The sequence below is a fragment of the Panthera tigris genome, chromosome E2 (assembly GCF_018350195.1).
Source record: "Panthera tigris isolate Pti1 chromosome E2, P.tigris_Pti1_mat1.1, whole genome shotgun sequence".
Classification (NCBI taxonomy): domain Eukaryota; kingdom Metazoa; phylum Chordata; class Mammalia; order Carnivora; family Felidae; genus Panthera; species Panthera tigris.
Window position 1 is genome coordinate 8,242,931 of NC_056674.1, and position 21,185 is coordinate 8,264,115.

Below are 21,185 nucleotides of genomic sequence, written 5' to 3' on the forward strand. Positions count from 1 at the left end.
TGGTAGATGGTAATCACGGTGCCCACTCCGGCTGTCACCAAACAGAGGAGCCCTGATGTCAGTAATAGCCCAGCAGGCAGTGGGTTAAACACGAGTTTATTGTTTTCATGTAACAAGAAGCTGGTGGGCAGAGTCCCTAGAGTGTCTCAACAGCTCTGCAGGCCCTTCCATCTCGGTTATGTCCCGGACGTGTCCCCGCAAAGCTACCGGGTGGCGGCCATACCCCAGCACTTCCTCCTCATTCCTCCAAAAGCCCCAAATCCAGGCGGCTAACAATAGCCCTACCTCCACGAGCCCCCCAAAGGCCTCCTCTGACGTCTCATTGGCTGGGTCGGGACCGCGTGATCAGGCGTCAGCAGAGCAGCAAGGCCACCACCCCCTCCCCATCCAGGTCCACGCCAAGATAGCCGCCTCCTTCACCTACACGAGGCCAGCTGGACACGGGAAGTGTCAGTTTAATGAGATGGGCTCTTTAGGAGCCGCGGGAGGTACGGTGGGGAGGCCCGCCCTCTTCGCACACTTCCTCCCCAGCCTCTGCGATCTGGATAAAGTGCTTGTGCCGGGCAGGCCGGCCGGGAGGGTTAAGACTTCACGCTTTCCTCTTCCTCCCCCTCCTCTTCCTCCTCCTCCGGCAGGATCTCCAGGCTGCTGTCCGGCTGCGGGGCTGTGTCCTCGGGGGGCGGTGGGGCCGGTGGGGCCCGGGTGGGCGACAGAGGCAGTGGGGAGGCAGGGGGCGAGGGGCTGTGGGGCTCTGTGGGTGGCACCAGACCCAAGACCTCCTGCACGTTGTGGGGCAGCTCCTGCAAAGTCGGCAGGTGGGAGCGAAAAGTCAGTGGTTTTACCGGGGGCGGCGGGGCAGGGAGGGGTGTTGGCAGAAGGCGGGGGCTCACCGGGCAGGCGGTCAGCTGCCGGTAGAGGGCCTCGGCCCGCGTCAGCACGTCCTCCACGCTCAGCTTCATGGTCAGCTCGTTGATGTGCTGTGGGAAGGGGTGGATCAGGCCTGCCGGCCTACGGGCCCTCAACCGCCACCGCCCCAGCGCCCATTCCGTGCCTCTGGCTGGGGACACAATGGAAGAAAGACAGACTGGGGAAATGGGGGCCGCTTGCCAGATGCAAGTACAGTGAAGGGAAAGGGCACTGAGCTCCACCCCTATGGCCCTGTCGTGCATTAACGTGATAGGGAAGGGGTAGGTCCCCCCTCACGTGCTGGCCGCACCCCATAAGGGTGCTGCTGGCAGCCAGGGATAGGATGGGGTAGGGAAAACAGCCCGATGTCACGGCCATGGTGCTCACAGCTTAGCCAACCGCACTTCCCACAATCCTGTTTTGAGTAGTTGCTACCCCAAGGCAAAGTGTGGCATGGGCACAGCACCAGCCTCTGCGGAGTTCACACCTGAGCTGCCTTGAAACGCTTACGCAGGTCAGGACTGGCAGGGAGAAGGGGAGGACTGGGAAGGAGCCAAGGCCTCACCTTGAGGATCTCATTGGAGCCGAAGCCAGAAAGCATGAGGGTGTCCCGTTCCATGTCCAGAATGGCACAGGCCACCAACAGGTGCAGATTGGGGCCAGGGAGCCCCGTCCACAGCACCTGGGAGGGCCAGAGGGAGGAGTCACCGCGCAGTCTCTGCCTGAGGTCCCACCCAGGTCTGCCTCACCCCTGCCCACTTCCCCCCCACAACCTCCCAGCCTGGGGTTGCTGACCTATTTCTCCTTCCTGTTCACCCACCGACCCAAACTGGGGGGCCCACCTCCCACAGCCGAAGGACGTCCGGGAAGGGGAATTCTCTCTTGAACCAGATGAGCAGCCACCGGAAGCAGAAGCAGAGAGAGCCAGAGTCCTGGGAGTCTGGAGGAAGACAGTGGTGGGGAGGGGAGGTGCTGAGCAAAGAGCAAGCCCCAAAGCCGTTCCAACCCCATTCTCATTTACAGTGTGCACGGTGGTCAGACTGCGACTCTAAGAAGTTATCTCGGTCGTAAGAATCTCCACCAGTCTAGGCAAGGAGCTTATGCCCAGCATGGGGAGGCTTCAGCAGCGAGCCAGGAATGCTCTGTGTCCGCAGGAACCTTCCAGACTCCAGATGAGGTGAGCCAGTCCCGTTTCCCACCTTCACATAAAAGGGGTGCAGTGTGCACTCGAGGAAAAAAATAAAAGGTACCAATACCCAATGCTGGTGGAGGCGTGAGGAAACGGGACGCTCGTGTGACACTCGTGTGACACATGTGTACTCGGCTAGCAAAAAAAAAGTTGGTAAAAACTTCCAGGAAAGCAGTGACGGGAACAAACATTTCAAAAGCCGTGAAACTATCTCCTGCCCTGAATACAATTTCACTTCTTGGGATTTAACCTAAAATAATCATCCCGACTATGGTCATTATGATGAGAAACTGCCAATAACTGACTCGTCCGGCAGGTCAGGGGAGATCTAGTCTTGTAGGCACTTAAGGCAGACACAACACCTGGTCCGGCAGCTAGTGTCCAGGCGCCCCCGGAAGTGGCCTGTGCTTTCCTGGATTGCCTCCTCTTTGGTGAGGCGATCTTGGCAATAGCTCCCTCCCCCAGGGCCACCCTAACGTCAGTGAGGAAACGCCCCTAAAGAACTTAACTCATCGTCACCTGCGTCACCGGCGTTCAGAAAGAACCATATTATCGACAGCAGCTTTGACTTTCCTTATCGGGATTCCCTGCATTTTTTACATCCAACAAGCAACGAAGAATAATTTTGAGGCCGGAATGCAGCGGGCCCAGCCCCGGGAGCCCCGACAACCAGTTTGCAATCCTGGTTCAAGGTGGGTGGAGGGACGAAGTGCTAGCAGCCGCGCCCAGCCCCCACCCCTTCCATCTGCGAAGTAAGGGGCTTGGGGAGCGGGGGGGGGGGGGGGGGGGGGGGGGGGGGGGGGGGGGGGGGGCACACGGGAGCGTGGATGCGTCTGCGCCTGTGGGGAGGTTTGCTCCCAAGGGCAATCCTGCGTAAATTTTGGGTTCTGGGTTATGCGGGGAGACATTTCTCTCGTTTGGATCAGGACCAAATGTCCCGGACACCGTCTGTGGCCCCGCCACCCACTGACCGCCCGCTGGGACGCCTACCCAGGAAATCGCAGAGCGACGGGTCCAGCACCCTCAGGAGCAGCAGGAGCTGCCCGAGCTGCCGCTTCATCGTCTCCTGACTCTCCTCGAAGTTCCCGTGCTGCAGGAGGGACGGCGAGATGAGGAGCCAGACCCCGGTCCTGGAGGGGCCTGTCTCCCATGCCCGCGTGGGGCCTCACCACGAGCTCCATGAAGCCACAGAAACACCAGAAGGCATCCACCTCATTCTGAATGACGTAGAGGATCGGGGAGAGGAGGTCACTCATGCCCTGGACGTAGCCTGGGGGAACACGAGGTCAGGGCCCGGCCTAGGCCCTCAGCACCCCGCCCCCCTCCCCAAGGGAAGGCCGGACCCCCAACCCCTCCCCGGGCCGGCGTCGCACCGAGGTCGAAGTGGTACATGCAGTAGGTGAGGAGGATGTCGTTCAGCAGGCCCAGCCCTGGGTTCTCAGGACCCTCGTAGAACTTGTTGGTCCTGTCGGTACGGCTCACGTCTCTCTCTGCGGAGACAGGGCGCGGGATGCCAAAGTGACGAGGCTGTGGGGGCCCATCCCTGCTGGCTGTGGGCACCAGCCCCCGCTCCTCCCTTCCACAGACCCCGGGCAGGTGTGAGTCGGTCCAGAAACCGTCTCGGGCGCTCTCACGTGAGGCGCCCTGCTTCATGCTTGGCCAGGTCGCTGCATCCTCCCAGCCACCAACAGTCACTGAGCCATCCACAGGTGGGAAACTGAGGCCCAAGGAGGCAAAACCACTCGCCAAGGCCTGACGGTACGCAGACGGCAGGCTGAGCCCAAGGAGTCTGGCTCCCTTCCCCTACTCCCCATCTCCTCACTGCAGATAACCTCATCCCTTTTCTTGGGAAGGTAGGGGGCTCCCCTGTCCTCTCCCTGCCGTTTCCCATCTCCCCGCCCCAGCCCCGGCCCCGCGACCCACCGATGAGGCTGCGGTAACCGTGCAGCAGTGAGTTCCTCCGCTCCTGCTCGGGGCTCACAGATTTCCACTGCAGCTTCATTCGGAAATACTCATCCCTGAGGGGCCCGGAGAGGGGTCACACAAGGCCACGACGCAAGCCACCCAGTCGCCCTCGCCCCTGTCCCCGTGCTTCCCCTTTCTGACATGTCTCACAACACACAACAGCCTTGTGAACTCTACACCCGACGTGGGGCTCAAACTCACGACCTCAAGATCGAGAGTCGCACGCTCTACAGTCTGGACCAACCAGGCACCCCCCCCGGCCCTGTTGCAGGCTTTTGTTCCAAGTCTGTCATCCCCACTGGACAGAGAGCACTGGGGCAGGGACCAGGACATACACAGTGGGGTCACAGTATGTACCAGGAAGGAGGAGAACTGGGCCCATGGGGTTAGGAGGACCGCCACAGAGTGCTGATGGCGGCAACGTTATGGTCTTGGAATGGAACAGCGATGGACATGGGAGATGGACCGGCCTGCCCACCACCGTCTCCCTGTGCCAGGGCCGGTGCCCGCACGTGCCAGGCTCTTGACTGACCTTTCGGGAGCCAGCCTACCTGTGCATCTGTGATGTATCAGGTGCCGTGCCGTGATAGGGGGATATGTTCAACTTGGGGGGTGGGAGCTGGGGAGGGCGGGGGGCGGCAGGCCCATAGTTTCTCGCTCGTGTTTTCTTTCTTTTTTTTTTTTTAAGTTTATTTATTTTGAGATTGTGAGCGAGGGAGAAGCAGAGAAAGGAGGTGAGAGAGAATCATAGGCAGGCTCCGTGCTGCCGGCACAGAGCCTGATGTGGGGCTCGAACCCGCGAACCGTGAGATCATGACCCGAGCCAAAACCAAGAGTCAGATACCTAACTGACGGAGCCCCCCAGGCGCCCCTCACTCACGTTTTCTTGCGCACGTGGGCCTTGTGCTCCTCGGCTGAGCCCTCCCAGCTGAGGTACCCCAGGAGGAACTTCCAAGCTTCGCGTCTCAGGCCGGGGCTCAGACCCTGGGGGAGAGAGCGGGGCCCGCCGCTCAGAGGAGCCTCCCCCTGGCCGCCGGCTGGCCCTCCCCGGTCCTCTGCCCACCCACCCGGCGCCTTACCCCCGAGAAGATCCGGGCCTTCAGCATGGGGACTTGCTGAAGGCGGCCCTCGGGGCCCACATGGTGGGCCCACTCCTCCTCTGTGACCGGAGGTGCCCGCTCCACAGCTGGCCGCGGGCCCAGCTCCACCTGCGAGACACAAGGCAAGTGAGCTCAGGGCCTCACCCATCCTCCGCAGGCCACCTGCACGGCAGCTCAGAGCCCTCCTTAGCTCCACGGACAGTTAACATTCAGGGTGGGGAGCATCTCCTTCCCCGGGCCAGCGCCAAAGTCACCCTCCGTGTCAGGAAGGTCCTCCCCGAGCGTCACAGGCTATAAGCGTTTTCCTCGAGGTCACTCACACGATCTGGTGAGAGTGGTGCTCTGTCGTCCCCGTTATTGTGGAAAAGGGGACCCAAGGAAATGTGGTCGCCCGCCAAGGTGACGGCCAAAACACAGCAGGGTCCACCTGATACTCACACAGGAGATGACCTCGAACCCAGGCTCGGGCTCGTCATCGGGCGGTGGAGGAAGGTCGGGGGAGGCCCCCTCTGGGTGTGGCTGCAGGGCTCCCCGGAAGAAGTTGGTCACACGGGAGAAGCCGCCGAAGGTGGTGGAGTAGGGGTCCTGGAGGAAGCGCTGTGGACAGGGCCAGAGGGCGGTCACGGCTCCACCCCACCCTGCCCCGCCCACCAAGGCGTCCACCCCTCCCTGCCCACAGCGGCCCAGCCCGGCACCGCGACACTCACGGACACCACGTTGGAGCTGTCCTGGTCAAAGAGCTGGAGGTGGTGGAAGGAGCTGGAGAGGGCCGAGGAGTCGTGGGGGAAGACAAGGTAGAGGCGGGAGTCCTGCGGGGAGCTGGGGAGGGGCAGGTGCGGTGACACACTGGGTGGGTTCCCTCCCGCTTCCAGCTACAGCGGCCCAGCTGCCCTTGGGGAGGCCCTCGCCTCAGCTGGACCCCGGGGGTGGGCACACGACCCAGGGCTGGCCGGTGAGAGGCGGCTCCAGGATGCCGCTGGAGAAGGAACCGCTTCTGTCACCGGGGCCGCTAGGCCAGGCCTGCAGGGGCCCCCAGAGAGTGATACCAGCTCTGACGCAAAGAGAGCAATTCTTCCTAATGTTCCAGGGCCCGGGTCCTGCCTGAAACCAAACTACCCTTTGGCTTTGCGGTTACACGCACCAGTGGATTCCCCCTTTCCTGCCTTTAAAGCAGTCTGTTTCTTTCACAGCCCCGAGGGGCCGGGCCCCGGGCACAAAGGCCGGTGCTGGAGGAAGGCTCACCTGGCCAACAGCAGGTAGCGGCTGAGGACACGGAGGAGGGCGCGTGTACCCCCGCGGTGAAAGTGTAGTGCGGGCAGGGAGCCTCCGGCCTGGGTCACCAGGACCAGGTAGGCCCAGCTGAGACCTGGCTTAGACCGGCGGATGGACTTGAGCTCCCCCAGACTCACCGAGAAGGCCCAGGAGCCCCGGGGAGAGCTGGGCTCTGCACCTGGAGAAGAGAGACGTGTTGGGAACGGGCGCAGGGAGCCCGAGGCAGCACACACATCTCCCAGGAGCCCTCTGGGAGCCCTGGGTCACCTCCTGTCTCCTCGGAAACGCCCACCGCGGGCTTGCTCCGGAACCTCCCTCGGCTCTCAGGGTGACGGCTGTGTTCCTCGAGCTGGTGGCAGGCCCCTCGGGTCTACCCCCTGCCCGTCTTGTCTCCAGTTCGTTCTCCAGACCCCACACTCAGGCCACAGCTCGAGTTTCCTAAATACACCCGATGCCCTGTGCCTCTGGCCTTGCACGGCTGCTCTCTCTGCTGGGGAGAAAACTCCCAGGTGTCGCCCCCCCGCCCCGCCCCCAGAGCCAGAGGCTGGCATCACCTCTTCCCAGAAGGCTTTTCTACTCCCCAGAGGGGCCAGATGCCTCCTCTGGGGCCCCCAGCACCCTGTTGAACTCCAGGATAGCCCAAATCACCCTGTGACTCTACAGCTGTCCACCCCCACAGCCGATGAGGGAGGGAGCCCAGTGAGATGAGCAAGGTGGGAAGCCCCGGGGACCCTGCCAGGCTGGACCTGGACCGGGGACAGTCCTGCACCCGATCCATTCTCCTGAGACTGGAAGGCCATCTTGACTGTGACCAGCAAAGCCTATGGAGCCATGACCGCGGAGGGTAAGCTGTGTCTCCACCTGCCCCTCAGGGGCACCGGCTCAGCCTACCTCTAGTGGGCTCTGAGTGGCGGGGCTGTGGCCGCACAGTGCTGATGACAGCCCAGTCGGGTTCGTAGCCGGGGTCAAAGGTCGGTTCCTCCTCAGAGGTGCAGGCGTCACCCCCACTCACATCCTTGGGGTAGGAAGATAAAGAGAGCGAGGGGCTGTAGATTCAGGACTTCCAGATCCGAGCTGTGAGGCTGCCCTGGAAGGCGGCCCCGTTGAACAAATAGGGCAACTGAGGCAGAGAGGGGGCACAATACTTGCCCAGAGTCACCCGGTGCTGCCAGGGACCGGGATAGGGCCAGGACTCAAAGCCAATCTCCTGGTGGCTCTAACCCAAGCACCACCACACGGGGGAGCACAGAGAACGCCCGGGACTGTGCCCTCCGCCCGCCGACTACCGGAGGGCACAGTGCTTAAAGTTAAGTAGCCGGTAGTCACCGGGGCAACTCAAATCAAAGCCACCATCAGGTACCCTTCACACTCACCAGGACGGTGAGGATTAAAAAGACCGGTTAAGAGAAGCACTGGTAGAAAAAAATGGAACCGCATATACTGCCCCGGGAACGTAAATGGAAGGAGCTGCCGCGGAAAAACCTGGAAGTTCCTCAAAAGGTTAAATGTACAAGTACCATACACCCCAGCGGTTCTACTCCCAGGCGTATACCCAAGAGAAATGAAACCAAGCGTCCACACTTGAACGCACAAACGCTCAGAGCAGGATTATTCATAACAGCCCCAAAGGGGAAACAACCCAACCGACGCATGAGCAAAATGCGTGGGGCTCCGTTTATACACCACGTCCAGGAAAGGCCAAGCCAGAGAGACGGATTACTGGTTGCCAGAGGCTGGGGGAGGAGAGGATGGGGAGCAGGGGCCAACGGGTGCAGGGTTTCTCTGGGACGGGGCGGGGGGGTGGGGGGGTGACGAAATGTCCTGGACTTAGACAGTAGTGACAACTGCCAAGACTTTGCGAACAGAGAAACGCTCGCCTCTGTACTTTAAGAACTTAAGTTCTTCTGTAACCATGTGCTTTATCGTAAGTGAATTTTACCTCAATAAAAGAGGCAACTCACAGGTTGTTATGAAAACAAGTAAAGTGCCCTGCGTGGGGCCTGCTGGCGGATTTGGGTAAGCAGTGCAGGTGAGGGCCGTGCTGAGGGTCACAGTGCAGTCCCGGCCGATGGTGCTGGCCGCGGGCCATGGGGAAGGACAGGGAGGGGAGGGGAGTCCCTTCACAGGACGGTATGCCTTCCTGTCAGGCAGAGGTTGGAAGGCGAAAACTACATTTCCCTGGCTCGTCTGCAGCTAGAGGTCAGGACGCAAGACAGAGGCTACCGGAAAGCAGAAGCGAGGCAAAGGCAACTTCTGGCTGCGCTGGCTGTGTTTGGCTGACGAAGAAGACTCCTGTTTTCCCCACACACAGAGAGGCGACTAGGGTAGAGGTGGTGGCTAGCTCAGTCTCCCAGTGCCAGGTACTAGCCTTGTAGGGCCCAAGCAGCTTCCTGCCCTTGGGTGGCAGCTGGTGGTAGGGACCGCTCCCAGGATGATCTCTCCCCGCTCCCTCATTTTGGCAGTGGCGGCAGCTCCCCTGGCAGGTCAGTTCTGCAGGGTCAGTCCCGTTCTATCAGCCTTTGAAAAAACTCTACAGGCCTCTCCCTGCCAGCAGGAGGGTGGCCTTTAATCCTTCCCTGCTGAAAGTAACTGGTGTTTTGTGCCTCCTACGATGAAACCCTGCGTGATGGGACCCTGTTGGAAGGACACAGACAGTGGATCCACCCAAAAGCCATTTCCGCTGCTCCCTCCAGGCTGACGGAGCCCCTCCCACGACAGAAGTTAAAACCTCCCCATGTTTCCTTTCCCAGCCTTCCCTGTGGCTCTGAGTGGCCGTAGGGACCCAACTCTGGCCAGTGGGAGCTGAAATGACACCTGTGGGGAATGTAAAGAGAAATCCCTGATTTAAAAAAGGCACGTACAGGGATGAACACCCCATTTAGAACAGCCTTTGGGTGCCGTTGATGGAGAACATGGTGTCTGTAGCTGTGGCAGCCAACCAGGGCCAGAAGGGAGTCAGAGACACCCATCCACAAGGCTGCTGAACCAGCCCTGGCAAAGCCATCCCTGCCCTGCGTGTCTTGTGAGATGAATTTGATGTTTCGACGTTTACATGACAACGAGAGTCAGTGCTGCCGTCTGCGAATGTTTGCAGCTCTCTACTCCTTGGGCACACAGCAGGATCACTGTTCGCTGAACTCTACTGGCTGGATGGAGCCATGCAGCTAGTCCTGACCAAGGGGCTGGGATGTCTCCAGGATGGACTGCTGAAATGCCGGGGAAGAACTCTCCCTCTGCCACAAGGAACGGTGGCTTCTAAGACAGCCACTCTAGCAGCACGCCTCCCCGAGTAATCGTGACGAACAGAGCTCCTTGGCCAACCTGCAGCACACATATAGAGTGAGCAAAAAGAGCCAAAAAGGCTGGCGCTCCAGCAGCCTCTTTGGACCACAAGGCAGCCGTGAGGATGCATCCCGTGTGCTGGGGATGGCAGAGCAAAGATGGAAAGGACCCGCCGTCTTCTGGCCTTTTCAGCTGGAGAGGTATGAGCTTCTATCTAGCTGAAGCCACTGTTATTTCCATTTCTATCCCACGTAGCCAAATATAACTGCTAACTGATGCCGAGAGTTTGTGGGAGATCGAGAAAGACAGATGTGAATGGCACCCTGCCTGCCCCCCTCTTCTCTGCCTTAAAAAGCAGATGCAGGGGCTCAGCTCAAGCAGCCATTTAAAGGTGACCAGGGCAAGCGTGGTCTGGTCTCACCGATCCAGGCCCCAGGGTCACCAGCCACGGCCCGTAGCCCCATTCGTCTTTGGCAGTCTTGTGAAACAAGAGAAATAAACTCGTCGGCTTAATTTGTTGTCGGCCAGATGTTGTGTTCCTTGGATTAATACGCTGTATGCACCTGTGCCTTTTCTGCTGAAACCCGTCTCAGTGAGTTTCTGTGGGTCAAAAGTAAGACTGCCAAGGAGAACAGCAACATTTTCAAGAAAGGCACTCAGACCGCCCGTGAGGCTGATGAAAAATGCAGAATCCTGGCTGGTTCTTCCTCAACCCCCGGAAGCCAGATCCCACAACGGATTCCTGGAATCGCCACTTGTAATGCTCCCACACTAGGTTATTCAAAGCTCCACTGCCCCAGGTCAGGCTTCATTCTTTCTCCCTGGCCCAACACAATAACCTCTCCCTGGCCTCCCAGCCTCCAGTCTCCCTCCATTGAGACCTTCTGCCCACCCCCCACATGGTTTCCCATGGAAACTTTCCACACCCACACCCTTCTCCCCCGATGTTTCCCCCAGGGCCCCTAGAACGCAGCCCAAACTTCTCAGTCGGGCATTTCACGTCGAACTACCTTCCCGGCAAAACCCTCTACACGGGCATCTCATTCCCTCCCGTATCCTGAAATACTCTTTCTCCTACCATCCCTGAAATACTTTCTTGCCCCGTCCTCCTTCTTAGGGTTCCGGTGCCAATGTCTGCTTCCTCCGGAAATGGGCAGGGCTCTGGAATCAGAGTCTGGGTTCAAACTCAAGTTCCAACACCTCCTAGCTTTCTGACTTTGCAAACAGGGCTCCCAATCATTGTGCCTCAGTTCCCCTAAATACAGTGGGGGCGGGGACTAAGGCAGGGTCTGATTGAGACTCATCTCCGGTCCCAGCACAGAACCTGGTGACAGAAAGCCTCAGGAGTCTGTAATAACGAGAAGGGCAAAGTCTGGTACCCGGGGTAAGAAGGAGTACTGGTAAGTGGGCGAGTCGCCTTGGTCACGTTCAGTTTCCTCTCTGGACACGGACGGCAGACATGCCCGAGGGGAAACGCCACACCCTTTCAAGTTCTTGTAGGCTGAGAGGCCACGGAACCCGAATCCACAGGCTGTGTTGTCCTCTTGCATTCTGGCAGGGCTCTCCCAAAGAGCAAAGGGGATGAGAGGGCAGCTGTCCCCATGGCCACAAATCTCAGTGTCTGCTTTCTTTTGAATGGGCATCTTCAGCCCCATTTCACAGAGGGGAGGAAACCAAGGGGCAAAGAGAACCTAGATCCCAAGCAGGGTCACACAGGATCTAAGAGTTAGTCTGGGACTGAACCCAGGTCCTTCAGATATCTTCTACCGCGGAAACCTGGAAAAAGCAAGTGGAGAAGAGAGAAAAGCCTACCTTCTTGGCGAAGAGAATCTGGGTGGAATCTCCAGCCTCCTCTACAGGAACCCACTGCAGGAGGACATCACTGTCCTGAGGAAAGGAGAGAGGAGTTTAGAAGTGCTGCCCTCCAATCTCCCCAAACCGTATTTCCAAACTTCTTCCCCAGTCTGGACCCCCCAGACTTACAAAGCCCCTTCTCTCCCTCCAGTCCGCACCCCCTGCCTTCCTAAAGCCCCATCGTGACCTCCAGACCATACGCCTACAGATGCGGCCTCCATCCCGCTCTGGGCCTGCCCGAGCCCCGCTGCCTCGCGGCCCACCTTCTCCACAACGCGGATGACGCCAGCGATGAGGGAGTCCGGGTCTTGGTGCTTCTTGGCACTGGTGTGCAGGTACACGCCACCCTTCTCAAACACCACCTGGGGACAGGAACCAGTGAGGGGCGGGGCCCAAGCGCAGGTAGACGCCCAGGGGGCGGGGCCTGGGAGGGGTCCAGCCGCTCAGGGGGCGGGGCCATAAGGTAAGGGTCTCGCCTAGGGCAGCGGAGGGGAGGGTGACAGCGCATTTATAAAGGAATGATGTGTTTGCTAAGGCTCAGCCGGGCTCCCAGAGCCCCGGCAGAGTCTTGGGGCGAAGCCGACCACCGGAGGGCGGCGTCTCGCAACCACAGAAGGGAAAGAATGCGTCCTCGGTGCTTACCTTGTAGCCGGCTCCCTCCATAGCCGCGGCCGAGGTCCCACTACCCAGGTCCTCTCCCTTTCCGGGTCATCGTGCTGTCACATCCGGATAGGAGACTCCCCTGAAGCCTGGACAGTGGTAGCGCCCTTGCCTGTTCTAGAACAGGAGTGGATGTAACCATCTTTCAGAATCGGGTGACTGAACTTGAACCACGAGGGCTTAAGTCACATGGCGCAAACGCTGAAGGTAGAGCAGCCCAGCGAGAGTGCGCAGACGCAGTGCTGCTCTCCTGACCGCGAAGTAAACAAGGGGGAGGATCCAAGGGCTCCACCCCTTCTCTCAAGCCGTCTCCGAAACACCTACTTCTTTCTCCATATTGTATACTGGCATTGAAGCTAAAGAGATGCCATTTTGCTCGAGGGCACAGGCAAAGCCGGTCAGCTGCGGCCATGTTAATGCGGGGCACTCTCATCTCTCTGAGGGGCACGACAGTGAGGTCCTGGAAAAGAAACGGATAAAAGAAAAGAAGGTGAGAGAAGGTGTGCGTCAGAAGAGGTGCTGAGGGACTTGGGTTAACGGGATGAAGCCGTCCTTATTCGCGGGAACGAAGCGGTCCTAGTCGAATTCCTGAGTCACCGTCGCGAGAAAGCAGTCTAGGCAGCCATATTGAATCCTGGCAAACCGAAGCAAAAAGGGCTACCATATTGGATCTTTACCAGCCTTGGTGCTGAAGGGGGAATAGGTTGGAGGGAGAGTCCATGTACATTTTGGGCAAGTGATGCCAGGCTGGCCTGCCATGTCATTAACGGGCATGCCTTTTCTCTACTTCTGTGGAAGAGGTTGACAATGGGTGAGGGGCATCAAGTCGCTGGCCTTAGTTTACTGACGCCTTGAGTGTGCATATGCCGACGGCCGTATTTCTTGGGGGCAAATCGAAATGGTTTGGCTTGTTTCCGAGCAAGCTGAAGCCTTTCTTTCGCCATCTTTCTTATGGGCACCGTGCTGTCGCCATTGCCCCGCTGTGACCCGGTGATGTCCCCGTGGCCATTTTGGTTTCGGGCGGCCCCGATATGGGAGGCGGAGTGTGCATAGTGGAGGAGGGCCAACCACGCGGAAGTGACGTGAGGCGCCGCCATGTCTTTTGAGGGCGGCGACGGCGCCGGGCCGGCCATGCTGGCTTCGGGCACGTGAGTGGAGGCGGCGTTGTGAACCGCGGTGTGGGGAGGATTTGGCCGTCCGGAGGAGAGGGGCGCTGGGAGGGCGAGCCACTCGTGGGAGGGGTATGGCCTGCGTAGATCAGAGGGCAGAGGTCGCCCAGCGACCCTACGCTGAGCGCTGGAAAGGGGTCGCCCGCGGGAACCGTTGTGTCTGACCCAAGGCAAAACCTAGACAGCCTTCTCATACGGTCTCCAGACCCACAAGGGTCCTTGCCTTGGTCGTGGACCATGTCCACAGGGTCTGGGGGTTGCCCGGGGGGACTTGGGGCGCCCCTCACCCGTCCAAAGGCGGGACTTCCGGTCCTGGCCCCCACCTGGGCGGGATTTCCTGTTTTCTTCCTAGAGAAGTGGCTCTTCCCTGGACCCTCGGGCGAGGTGGGAAGGTCTCGGAGAGGTCGAGAAAGAGCCCAGACGTTCACCTTGTCCCCGGCTACGCGGGGTAGGGGGGTGAGGGGGCATCCTCGAGTTTCTCCCACTTTCGGGCAGGGGGGCACTCGTAGTTTGACAGGTGGTTGGAAGGGGGCTTCACTAGCATCCCTCATTCCTTGGGGGACTCGGCCTCTTTCCTCACCTGTACCTAGAGTTCTTTTCCTCAGTTCATCTCATCTCATCCTAGGAGGCCAGTTACCTTAGCCCTCCCCTCCCCCTCCTGTGGGGGACAAGTCTCATCTCCTCTCCCCCATCTTAAACTCTGCAGTCTTGGGGGTTGGGGACCCTCCGTCCATCTCTCCGCGCCTTAGAGGATAGAGGACTCTCCAGCAGCTGAAAGGGTGGAGTCTCCTCTGGTCTTGGCCACCCTGCTTTTGGGTAACCAGCCTCAGAGAGCCCGCAGGCCTTGGCAGAGAGGTGTGAGTTACTCTTCTCATTTTTGCCCAGGCCGCCTCTTCACAGTGTGAAGGGGGACCCTCACGCCCACTCACCCCCATTTCACTCTTTCCAATCCTAAAACTGCTCTAAGATCTAGGACGAAGAGTTTAATCCTGATGTCCTGGGGACACGAGAGCCCCAGGCTTAGCACTGCCAGGCTGTGTGACCTTGGACCAGTCATTTCCCTGCTCTGAGCCTTGGTGTCCTCCACCAGCTAAGGGTGACCCCAGGAGTCGCTGTGAGACCGTTAGGCTCCCTGGGCCTCACTTTCCCCACCGGGACTAGGAGATCCTAAACTTTCCCTGGCAAGGAAGGCAGGCTGGCATCCGAGATGAAGGACGGGCTCGGGATCCAGCCCTCTGACTCTATGAATCTCCCTGGCCCTCAGTTTGCCACCGTGAAGCGGGTTGATAGCAGCCCCCTCCCTCGTGGGGTGGGGGAGAGGCTGGGATGACACGCTTGCACCCCTGAACCCCCGCCTGGCGGATGGGAAGTGCAGGGTGAATTTGCCGTGGGGCGTGTCCGGAATGGTGCTGGCTGTTCTCGCTGCACGTGGCTTCCAACAAGGGCTTTGTGGCCCACGAGCCGGGGCTGTCTCATTTGTGAGGGAACCGCTCCCACCTTAGTGGATCAGGTAGGAGGTGAATTGACAGGTGCAGACTCCATACACTTAGTCGCTGCTTTTCAAACAATGGCTTAAGTGATTATGCGTTGAAAAGGGCCTGCGAATTGAAATCCAGCTACAGAAGACCTTGGCAGGCTGGACTAGAACTGTGCTTGAATTCCTCCAGTGATGGGGTGCCCCCTACCTCCCTGAAGAGGCCCCTCAGCTTCCCAGCAGCCCTGGCTCCCCCACTGTGGTTTATAGGAAGAAGAAAATGAGGCAGAGAGAGGGCCAGTGAGTGGTCCAGGGTCACACAGCAGGTTTGCGATGGCAGACAGCCAGTCCCCTTGCTTTTTTTTTTTTTTTTTTTTTAAGTTTATTTAAGTAGTCTCTACACCCAGTGTGGGGCTCAAACTTGTGACCCCGGGATCAAGAGTCACATGCTCTTCCAGTTCAGCCAGCCAGGCGCCCCAACTACTTGCTCTTTCCATCTCATAAGGGGATGCAGCCAGCAGCTTGTCTGCTTAGGGGAGGCCTGTCCTGCGTCCTCGAGCTTGGGGAGCTCACAGTCTGATGGAGGAGGCAGCAGAGGTACAAGGGTCACAAGCTCAAGTGACAGTGAGCTATAATGGAGGTAGCCCAGGGCACTGTGGGTCTAGAGAAGCCATCTGATCCATCCTGGGGGCCAGGGAAGACTTCCGGAGGAATTGCCAGGACAGTCTTAGGAAGTACAAAACTTTGCGGATGGAAATCTAGGCACAGAGAGCGTCTCGCACACCATTTTCTGCTCAGCCCCCGCTCTCCGAGGCCTGCCATGTGCAGGGCAAGGCTGGTGCCTCAGAGATGAAGGCTGCAGGCTCCCCAGAGGGCTATGTGCTACAATGGGGGACTCTCCGCCATTGTAGGAGCCCAAAGTGGGGGGACTGACCCGATCTAGGGGCGAGGGAAAGCTCTTTCCACACTAGAGTGAGAGAAATGTTGACTAGTAACTGGAAGGCAGGCCATCCAGGTGTAGGGGGACCACCTTGACTGAAGGCCTCAGAAGTCTTGGAAGGCTGTGATGCTGAGCGCAGGGCCAGGTTGAGGGGCCGTGACCTTGTCCTGGGGCTGCTGGGGCGGGGCAGGGGCTCTTCCAGTGGGGAAGGACCCCCAGGGGGCCGTGTGCTGGCCGAACTGGAGGCTAAGAGGTTCAGGAAGAGGCTGCAGTGGTGGTCCATTGGGCAAAGAACGCAGGCCAAGCATATAGTTTCAAATCTTCTATAAGCCACATTAAAACCGTAAAAAGAAAACATAAGATCCGCTTTCGGCATATGTCTTGTTTAGCCATTATGGCTAACACGTCATCATCTCAACGTGTCATCAACAGCAGACCTGCCAGTGAGATGTTAGACACCCTACTTTTTTGTGCTAAGCCTTCAAAAATCCAGTGCGGATCTCACACCCATGGCCCCTCTCGCTCTGGACCCGCCACCTGTCAAGTACTCCTTAGTCACGTGTGGCAGTTGGTTCCCAGGTCGGACAAGGCAGGGCCAAAAGGAGGGCCCAAGGCTGTGGGGACAGGGTGGGGCAGGAGGGATGGGGCCGGAGGGTTGAGGATGGTACCAGGAGATCCGGGTGGGGAGGAAATCTGGGGGAGTAGCGGGCTTTGCGGAAGAAGCTGAGCTCAGCAGGGACAAGGTGGCTGGGAGGGATGGGCGTGGCCTCTAGGGACAGGTGGACACACAGGGCCGGGTGTAGACTGCGCCATCAGCCATCAGCGGAGCCTCAGCTCTCTGTCCTGCTCTGCCCTGCAGGGCGTGGATGGCGTCGGGGCGCCCCGAGGAGCTGTGGGAGGCGGTGGTGGGGGCCGCTGAGCGTTTCCGGGCCCGGACAGGCACGGAGCTGGTGCTGCTGACCGCCGCGCCGCCCCCACCGCCCCGCCCGGGTCCCTGTGCCTATGCAGCCCACGGCCGGGGGGCCCTGGCAGAGGCCGCCCGCCGCTGCCTCCACGACATCGCCCTGGCCCATAGGGCCGCCGCTGCCGCCAGGCCCCCCGCGCCCCCACCAGCACCGCAGCCACCCAGCCCCGCACGGAGCCCACCTCGGCCCACCCTGGCCAGGGAGGAGGATGAGGAAGATGAGGACGAGCCGACAGAGACCGAGACCTCGGGGGAGCGGCTGGGCGTCAGCGATAACGGAGGTGAGAGGGGGCAGGGGCTGGGGTGGCTCTTGGCTCGGCAAGTCGCCTCCAAGGTAGGTTTTCCTGGGGAGGTGGGACTTGCTTGTCTCTGAGCCCTGGCTGACTTGCCGGGAGACCTTGAGCGGGTCAGTCCCCATCTCTGGGCCTCAGTTTCCTTACATGTTACCTGGCGCCAGCCCCGTGGTGGGAGGTGCTAGACAGACGCAGAGCCAGTCCAGGCCCTTTTCTTGAGGGACTCCTGGCCCGGCCAAGAAGTTGGTGGTCCCGATGTGAGGCAGTGCCCCGTGGAGGCCATAGGGTTGGGACCTGAGCTGGGAGCTTGAGCAGCACAGGAGTTCTTTCCAAACCTGGGGCGCCACATGCTTGTGAGAACAAAGATAGGAGTCAGGGATGCAGGCAATAGCTTAGAGAGGCCGAGGGAAAATGCAGCTGTGTGTTTTGGGGGGTAATTTGGAGGTTGGACTTCAAAGAGACTGGCCTGTAACATTAGGGCTTTGAAGAGTGATTAGGAGTTTGTGGGGGGGCTCAGCAATAGGACTTACTACTACTCAGCAACTGCTTACTGCTAACGCTTGCTTCTTCATTGTTGCTGGAGACAGCCTGCATAGGGTTAAGGGCACAGACTCTAGAGCCCGGTGGCCTGGGTTCAAATCCTGCTGACACGATTATTAGCTACGGAACTTTGGGCAATGATATAACTTCTCTGTGCCTCCTGGTCCCCATTTGTCAAACAGGCTCATAATCGTCTCCTATTTTTCTCAGTCTGTTTTTTGAGCCAGTTCAGCCCAAACAGATCTTAAGAGATTTCATGTTTATCCAGCCAGTTGTTTTCACCCGAGGGTGTAACAGATAGAAACTGGATTTGTTTCTGCTGATGACCTGGAAGATAACCGGGGCAAGGGTGTTTGAGGCAGAGGGAATAATTCCAGAAGCCCTGAGGCTCGCAAGGGCCTGGCCGATGCGGGGGGGGGGGGGGGGGGGGGGGGGGGGGGGGGGGGGGAGGTGATCGCAGTGGCTGGAGTCGAGCCGGCCCGGGCCACTAACACCGTCCACAGGGCTCTTTGTGATGGACGAGGATGCCACACTCCAGGACCTGCCCCCGTTCTGTGAGTCGGACCCTGAGAGCACAGATGGTAAGTGTCCCAGGCTGTCCCCATGCCCAGGGCTGCTGGGATGAAGGCAGGGACAGAGGCTGAAGTCCACCCTCTCCCCCAGATGGCAGCCTGAGCGAGGAGACCCCTGCTGGCCCCCCAGCCTACTCAGTGCCCCCGGCCTCAGCCCTGCCCACACAGCAGTATGCCAAGTCCCTGCCCGTGTCCGTGCCCGTCTGGGCCTTCAAGGAGAAGAGGACAGAAGCACGATCGTCGGATGAGGAGAATGGGCCGGTGAGGGGCAGAGGGGAAAAGGGAAGGAGGGTGGAGGGAAAGACTCAGAGTCACTTCCTCCAGGAAGCCCTCAGGCATGGATGGCACATTTCATAGGGTTGATCCTCCCCTCCACCTCATGAGGCAAGTTTTGGGGCCAGAGCCCTAAAATTTTTTAACTATTGCAGCCTTATAATGTACCCCAGTGCCTTGTAGGGAAAGTCTTTTCCGGTTTCTAGGAATAGCTTTATTTACAGAATACCTGCTCCAGGCAAGGTACCAGTACTTTGGTATCCCCTCCAGAAGGAGAAACTGAGGCTCAGAGGGGTCAGATCACCTACTGTCCCCACCCTGCATATTTCTGGCTCCTCCTGGCATTTCCCTCTCGCCCACTTCCTCTGTTTCTCCCACACGGTTGTACACGTGGTATCCCTGGGCTGGCCTGGATGGACCCTCACCATCCATCCCCGAACTTCCCTGACACACGGGGAGTGTATGTGACTTCCTTGGGACCTCAACTTGTGAGGGACAGAGCTGGGATTGGAACCCAGCTTCCTTTTGGAAAGGAGTTACAGGCCACAAGGCAGGAGGCCCTGGGTCCCTTGGGCCCCCTCCCCGTGTGCCTCTCAGAGTCCTCGTCGACTCACTGGCAGCATCCATCCGCTGTTGCTGTCCTTGTTGCCACTGGTGGAAACCCAGTGAACTGACATTTGAGGCCTGAGGGTGGGGGTGCCGGGCTGGACTCCGGAGGGGCTCTCGTGCAGCTTCTGCCTGTGGCCTCTCCTGTTCTGCTGGAAGCCAGGCCCAGCTCAAGGGTTCGGGCCACACGGGAGATTGCACTAGTTGCTGGGGGACAGGATGACAGGGCCCCTCCCAGGTGGAGGCCAACACGAAAAGGGGTCCTTTCCTTACAGCGCCGGCAACGTGATGGCTCAGGGCTCTTGAGCAGTCACTGGGCTGATGGTCTCAGACTCTGTCATCATCCCTATGTTTTAAAGGGGAGAGAGAAGCCTCGGGAGATGAAATGCCCGTTGACAGCTTGTCGGTGGCGGAGGCCTGATTGTTACATGACTCGATGCCAAGCCCACCCCAAATCCTTAGACATGACACTCTCTGGGCGCACACAGCCTTGATGGTCAGCAGACAAGCAGCACTTCCATTGTATAAGGAACTAGAACGGCGATGGGACAAGTAGTTCTTGCGCGTGGAGTCAGGCCAAGAAGGGGAGGAGGAGAGGGGCAGGAAGGCTTCTTGGAGGAGGTGGTGTTTGAGTTGGGTGGAAGGATCCCACATGGAGCAAGACTGGGGGAGGGGGGAAGGGCCTTCCTAACAGGCGAGAAGCGTTGGGCCGGGGCGTGGCGCCGAAGAGGCGGGGCCGCAGCGGGCGCTGACCCCACCCCCGTTCCGCAGCCCTCCTCGCCGGACCTGGACCGCATCGCGGCGAGCATGCGCGCGCTGGTGCTGCGGGAGGCCGAGGACACCCAGGTCTTCGGGGACCTGCCGCGGCCGCGGCTCAACACCAGCGACTTCCAGAAGCTGAAGCGGAAATACTGAGGCCCAAGCAAAGAGCTTCCCGGCCCAGCGTCCGCTCCGCTCCACACTACACCCCTGCCCCGCCCCCTGGGCCGGCCAATCCGAGTCAGACCTGGGACCGACCTTCCAGGTCGCCCGGGCCCCGGGATTGCCCCCTCCCTGCCAATCCCCGCCATCCTTCCAGCCCGCGATCCCCTCACGCGCCGAGGAGCGGGACCTATCTAGTTTCTCGATTGGGTCTGTCGCCGCTTTCTCTGCCCTGCGACAGATTCTTTCGATGAAGGGATTAGCTCGCTCCCTGATCGGGGCGGCCAGTTTTAAGCCCAAAAATGGGTCAACTGTTGTTTTTTGCCTAGCGACAAGGGCTTTGCTCGCGCGGCATTGGTCGAAAGCGAAAAGCCAAGCCACAGGATTGGGAAGTGGCAAGCCATTTCGGCCTAGAGATGGGAAGCTCCTACATTTGATTGGCTCGAACCCAAAGGGCTTGACCAATCTCGCGGAGTCGCCATCCCACCCTTTCTGGGCTGTCCCGCCCGATTGGCTCCAGCGTCCTGAGGGCGTGGCCAAACCTTCCTCCTGTGCCCAGGATTGGCCTGCGGCCTTAAATTTACGTTCTTTACACTACTGGGACTGGGGTTGTTTTTGACCTAGTCCCGACCAAGTGTCCCTCTGCCCCCTCCCAGGGATGGCCCAATTCTGTCCCTGCGTCTGATACCCTCTCATTGGTATCATCCCACAACAGCCTGCCAATCGAAGTCCGTCCTTGCAGCCCGGACGGCACCAGCTCCCGCCCCTCTCCCCCACCCCCACAGGTGCCTTAAAGGGCCTTCGTCCGCCCAAGGTGGGGGGCAGGGGCCCTCGCTCTCCGGCCCTTGTGTGGGGGAGAGAGTCGGGGGTGGGGATTGGGAGTTGGGAGGGGTGGTCTGAGATTAAAGAATTTTACCTCTGGCAAATGAGTACAAAGTGTGTTGTGTTCATTCAACAAACATTTCCTGAAGCCGAATGAGCAGCATTTCATGGATTTTCAGTGCAAAGCTGGGAGTTTTTACAGATAAAAGATTCACAGGGTGGGAGTGGGGATTCCAGCCTTGTGTGACCATAGATCCCCACTCTTCAGGGAGATGAATGTTGGAATGTGAATAGTCTTTAAGGAATCAGTGTTCTGAGTCCACATAGACCCCAGCAAAACCAGGAACCTCCACTTGAGGCCGGGAGTTTTCTGCCTGACAGAG

The 21,185-nt window shown here is 59.3% G+C and overlaps 2 protein-coding genes across 5 annotated transcripts; one reads left to right on the forward strand and one right to left on the reverse strand.

The window, feature by feature from the left end:
- Positions 1-79: 79 nt before the first annotated feature.
- Positions 80-12,608, reverse strand: TBC1D17 (TBC1 domain family member 17). 2 transcript variants are annotated; one of them, XM_042970480.1, is made up of 18 exons: positions 12,553-12,608; positions 12,211-12,345; positions 11,832-11,930; positions 11,527-11,601; positions 7,324-7,447; positions 6,403-6,610; positions 5,868-5,979; positions 5,599-5,757; positions 5,140-5,268; positions 4,941-5,044; positions 4,019-4,113; positions 3,469-3,585; positions 3,265-3,365; positions 3,086-3,185; positions 1,749-1,846; positions 1,472-1,588; positions 891-977; positions 80-800 (listed from the first exon to the last, which is right to left on the reverse strand). In XM_042970480.1, exons 2-18 carry the CDS (start codon positions 12,229-12,231, stop codon positions 582-584), a joined length of 1,965 nt encoding a protein of 654 aa, XP_042826414.1. In that variant the 5' UTR covers positions 12,232-12,345; positions 12,553-12,608; the 3' UTR covers positions 80-581. The 2 variants fall into 2 exon arrangements, with proteins under 2 accessions (XP_042826414.1, XP_042826413.1); XM_042970479.1 differs by lacking the exon at positions 12,553-12,608 and having other exon boundaries at positions 12,211-12,433.
- Positions 12,498-20,898, forward strand: AKT1S1 (AKT1 substrate 1). 3 transcript variants are annotated; one of them, XM_042970503.1, is made up of 5 exons: positions 12,498-12,718; positions 16,671-17,056; positions 18,112-18,189; positions 18,272-18,441; positions 19,831-20,898. In XM_042970503.1, exons 2-5 carry the CDS (start codon positions 16,678-16,680, stop codon positions 19,972-19,974), a joined length of 771 nt encoding a protein of 256 aa, XP_042826437.1. In that variant the 5' UTR covers positions 12,498-12,718; positions 16,671-16,677; the 3' UTR covers positions 19,975-20,898. The 3 variants fall into 3 exon arrangements, with proteins under 3 accessions (XP_042826437.1, XP_042826435.1, XP_042826438.1); XM_042970501.1 differs by lacking the exon at positions 12,498-12,718 and adding an exon at positions 13,324-13,376; XM_042970504.1 differs by lacking the exon at positions 12,498-12,718 and adding an exon at positions 13,383-13,845.
- Positions 20,899-21,185: the final 287 nt, after the last annotated feature.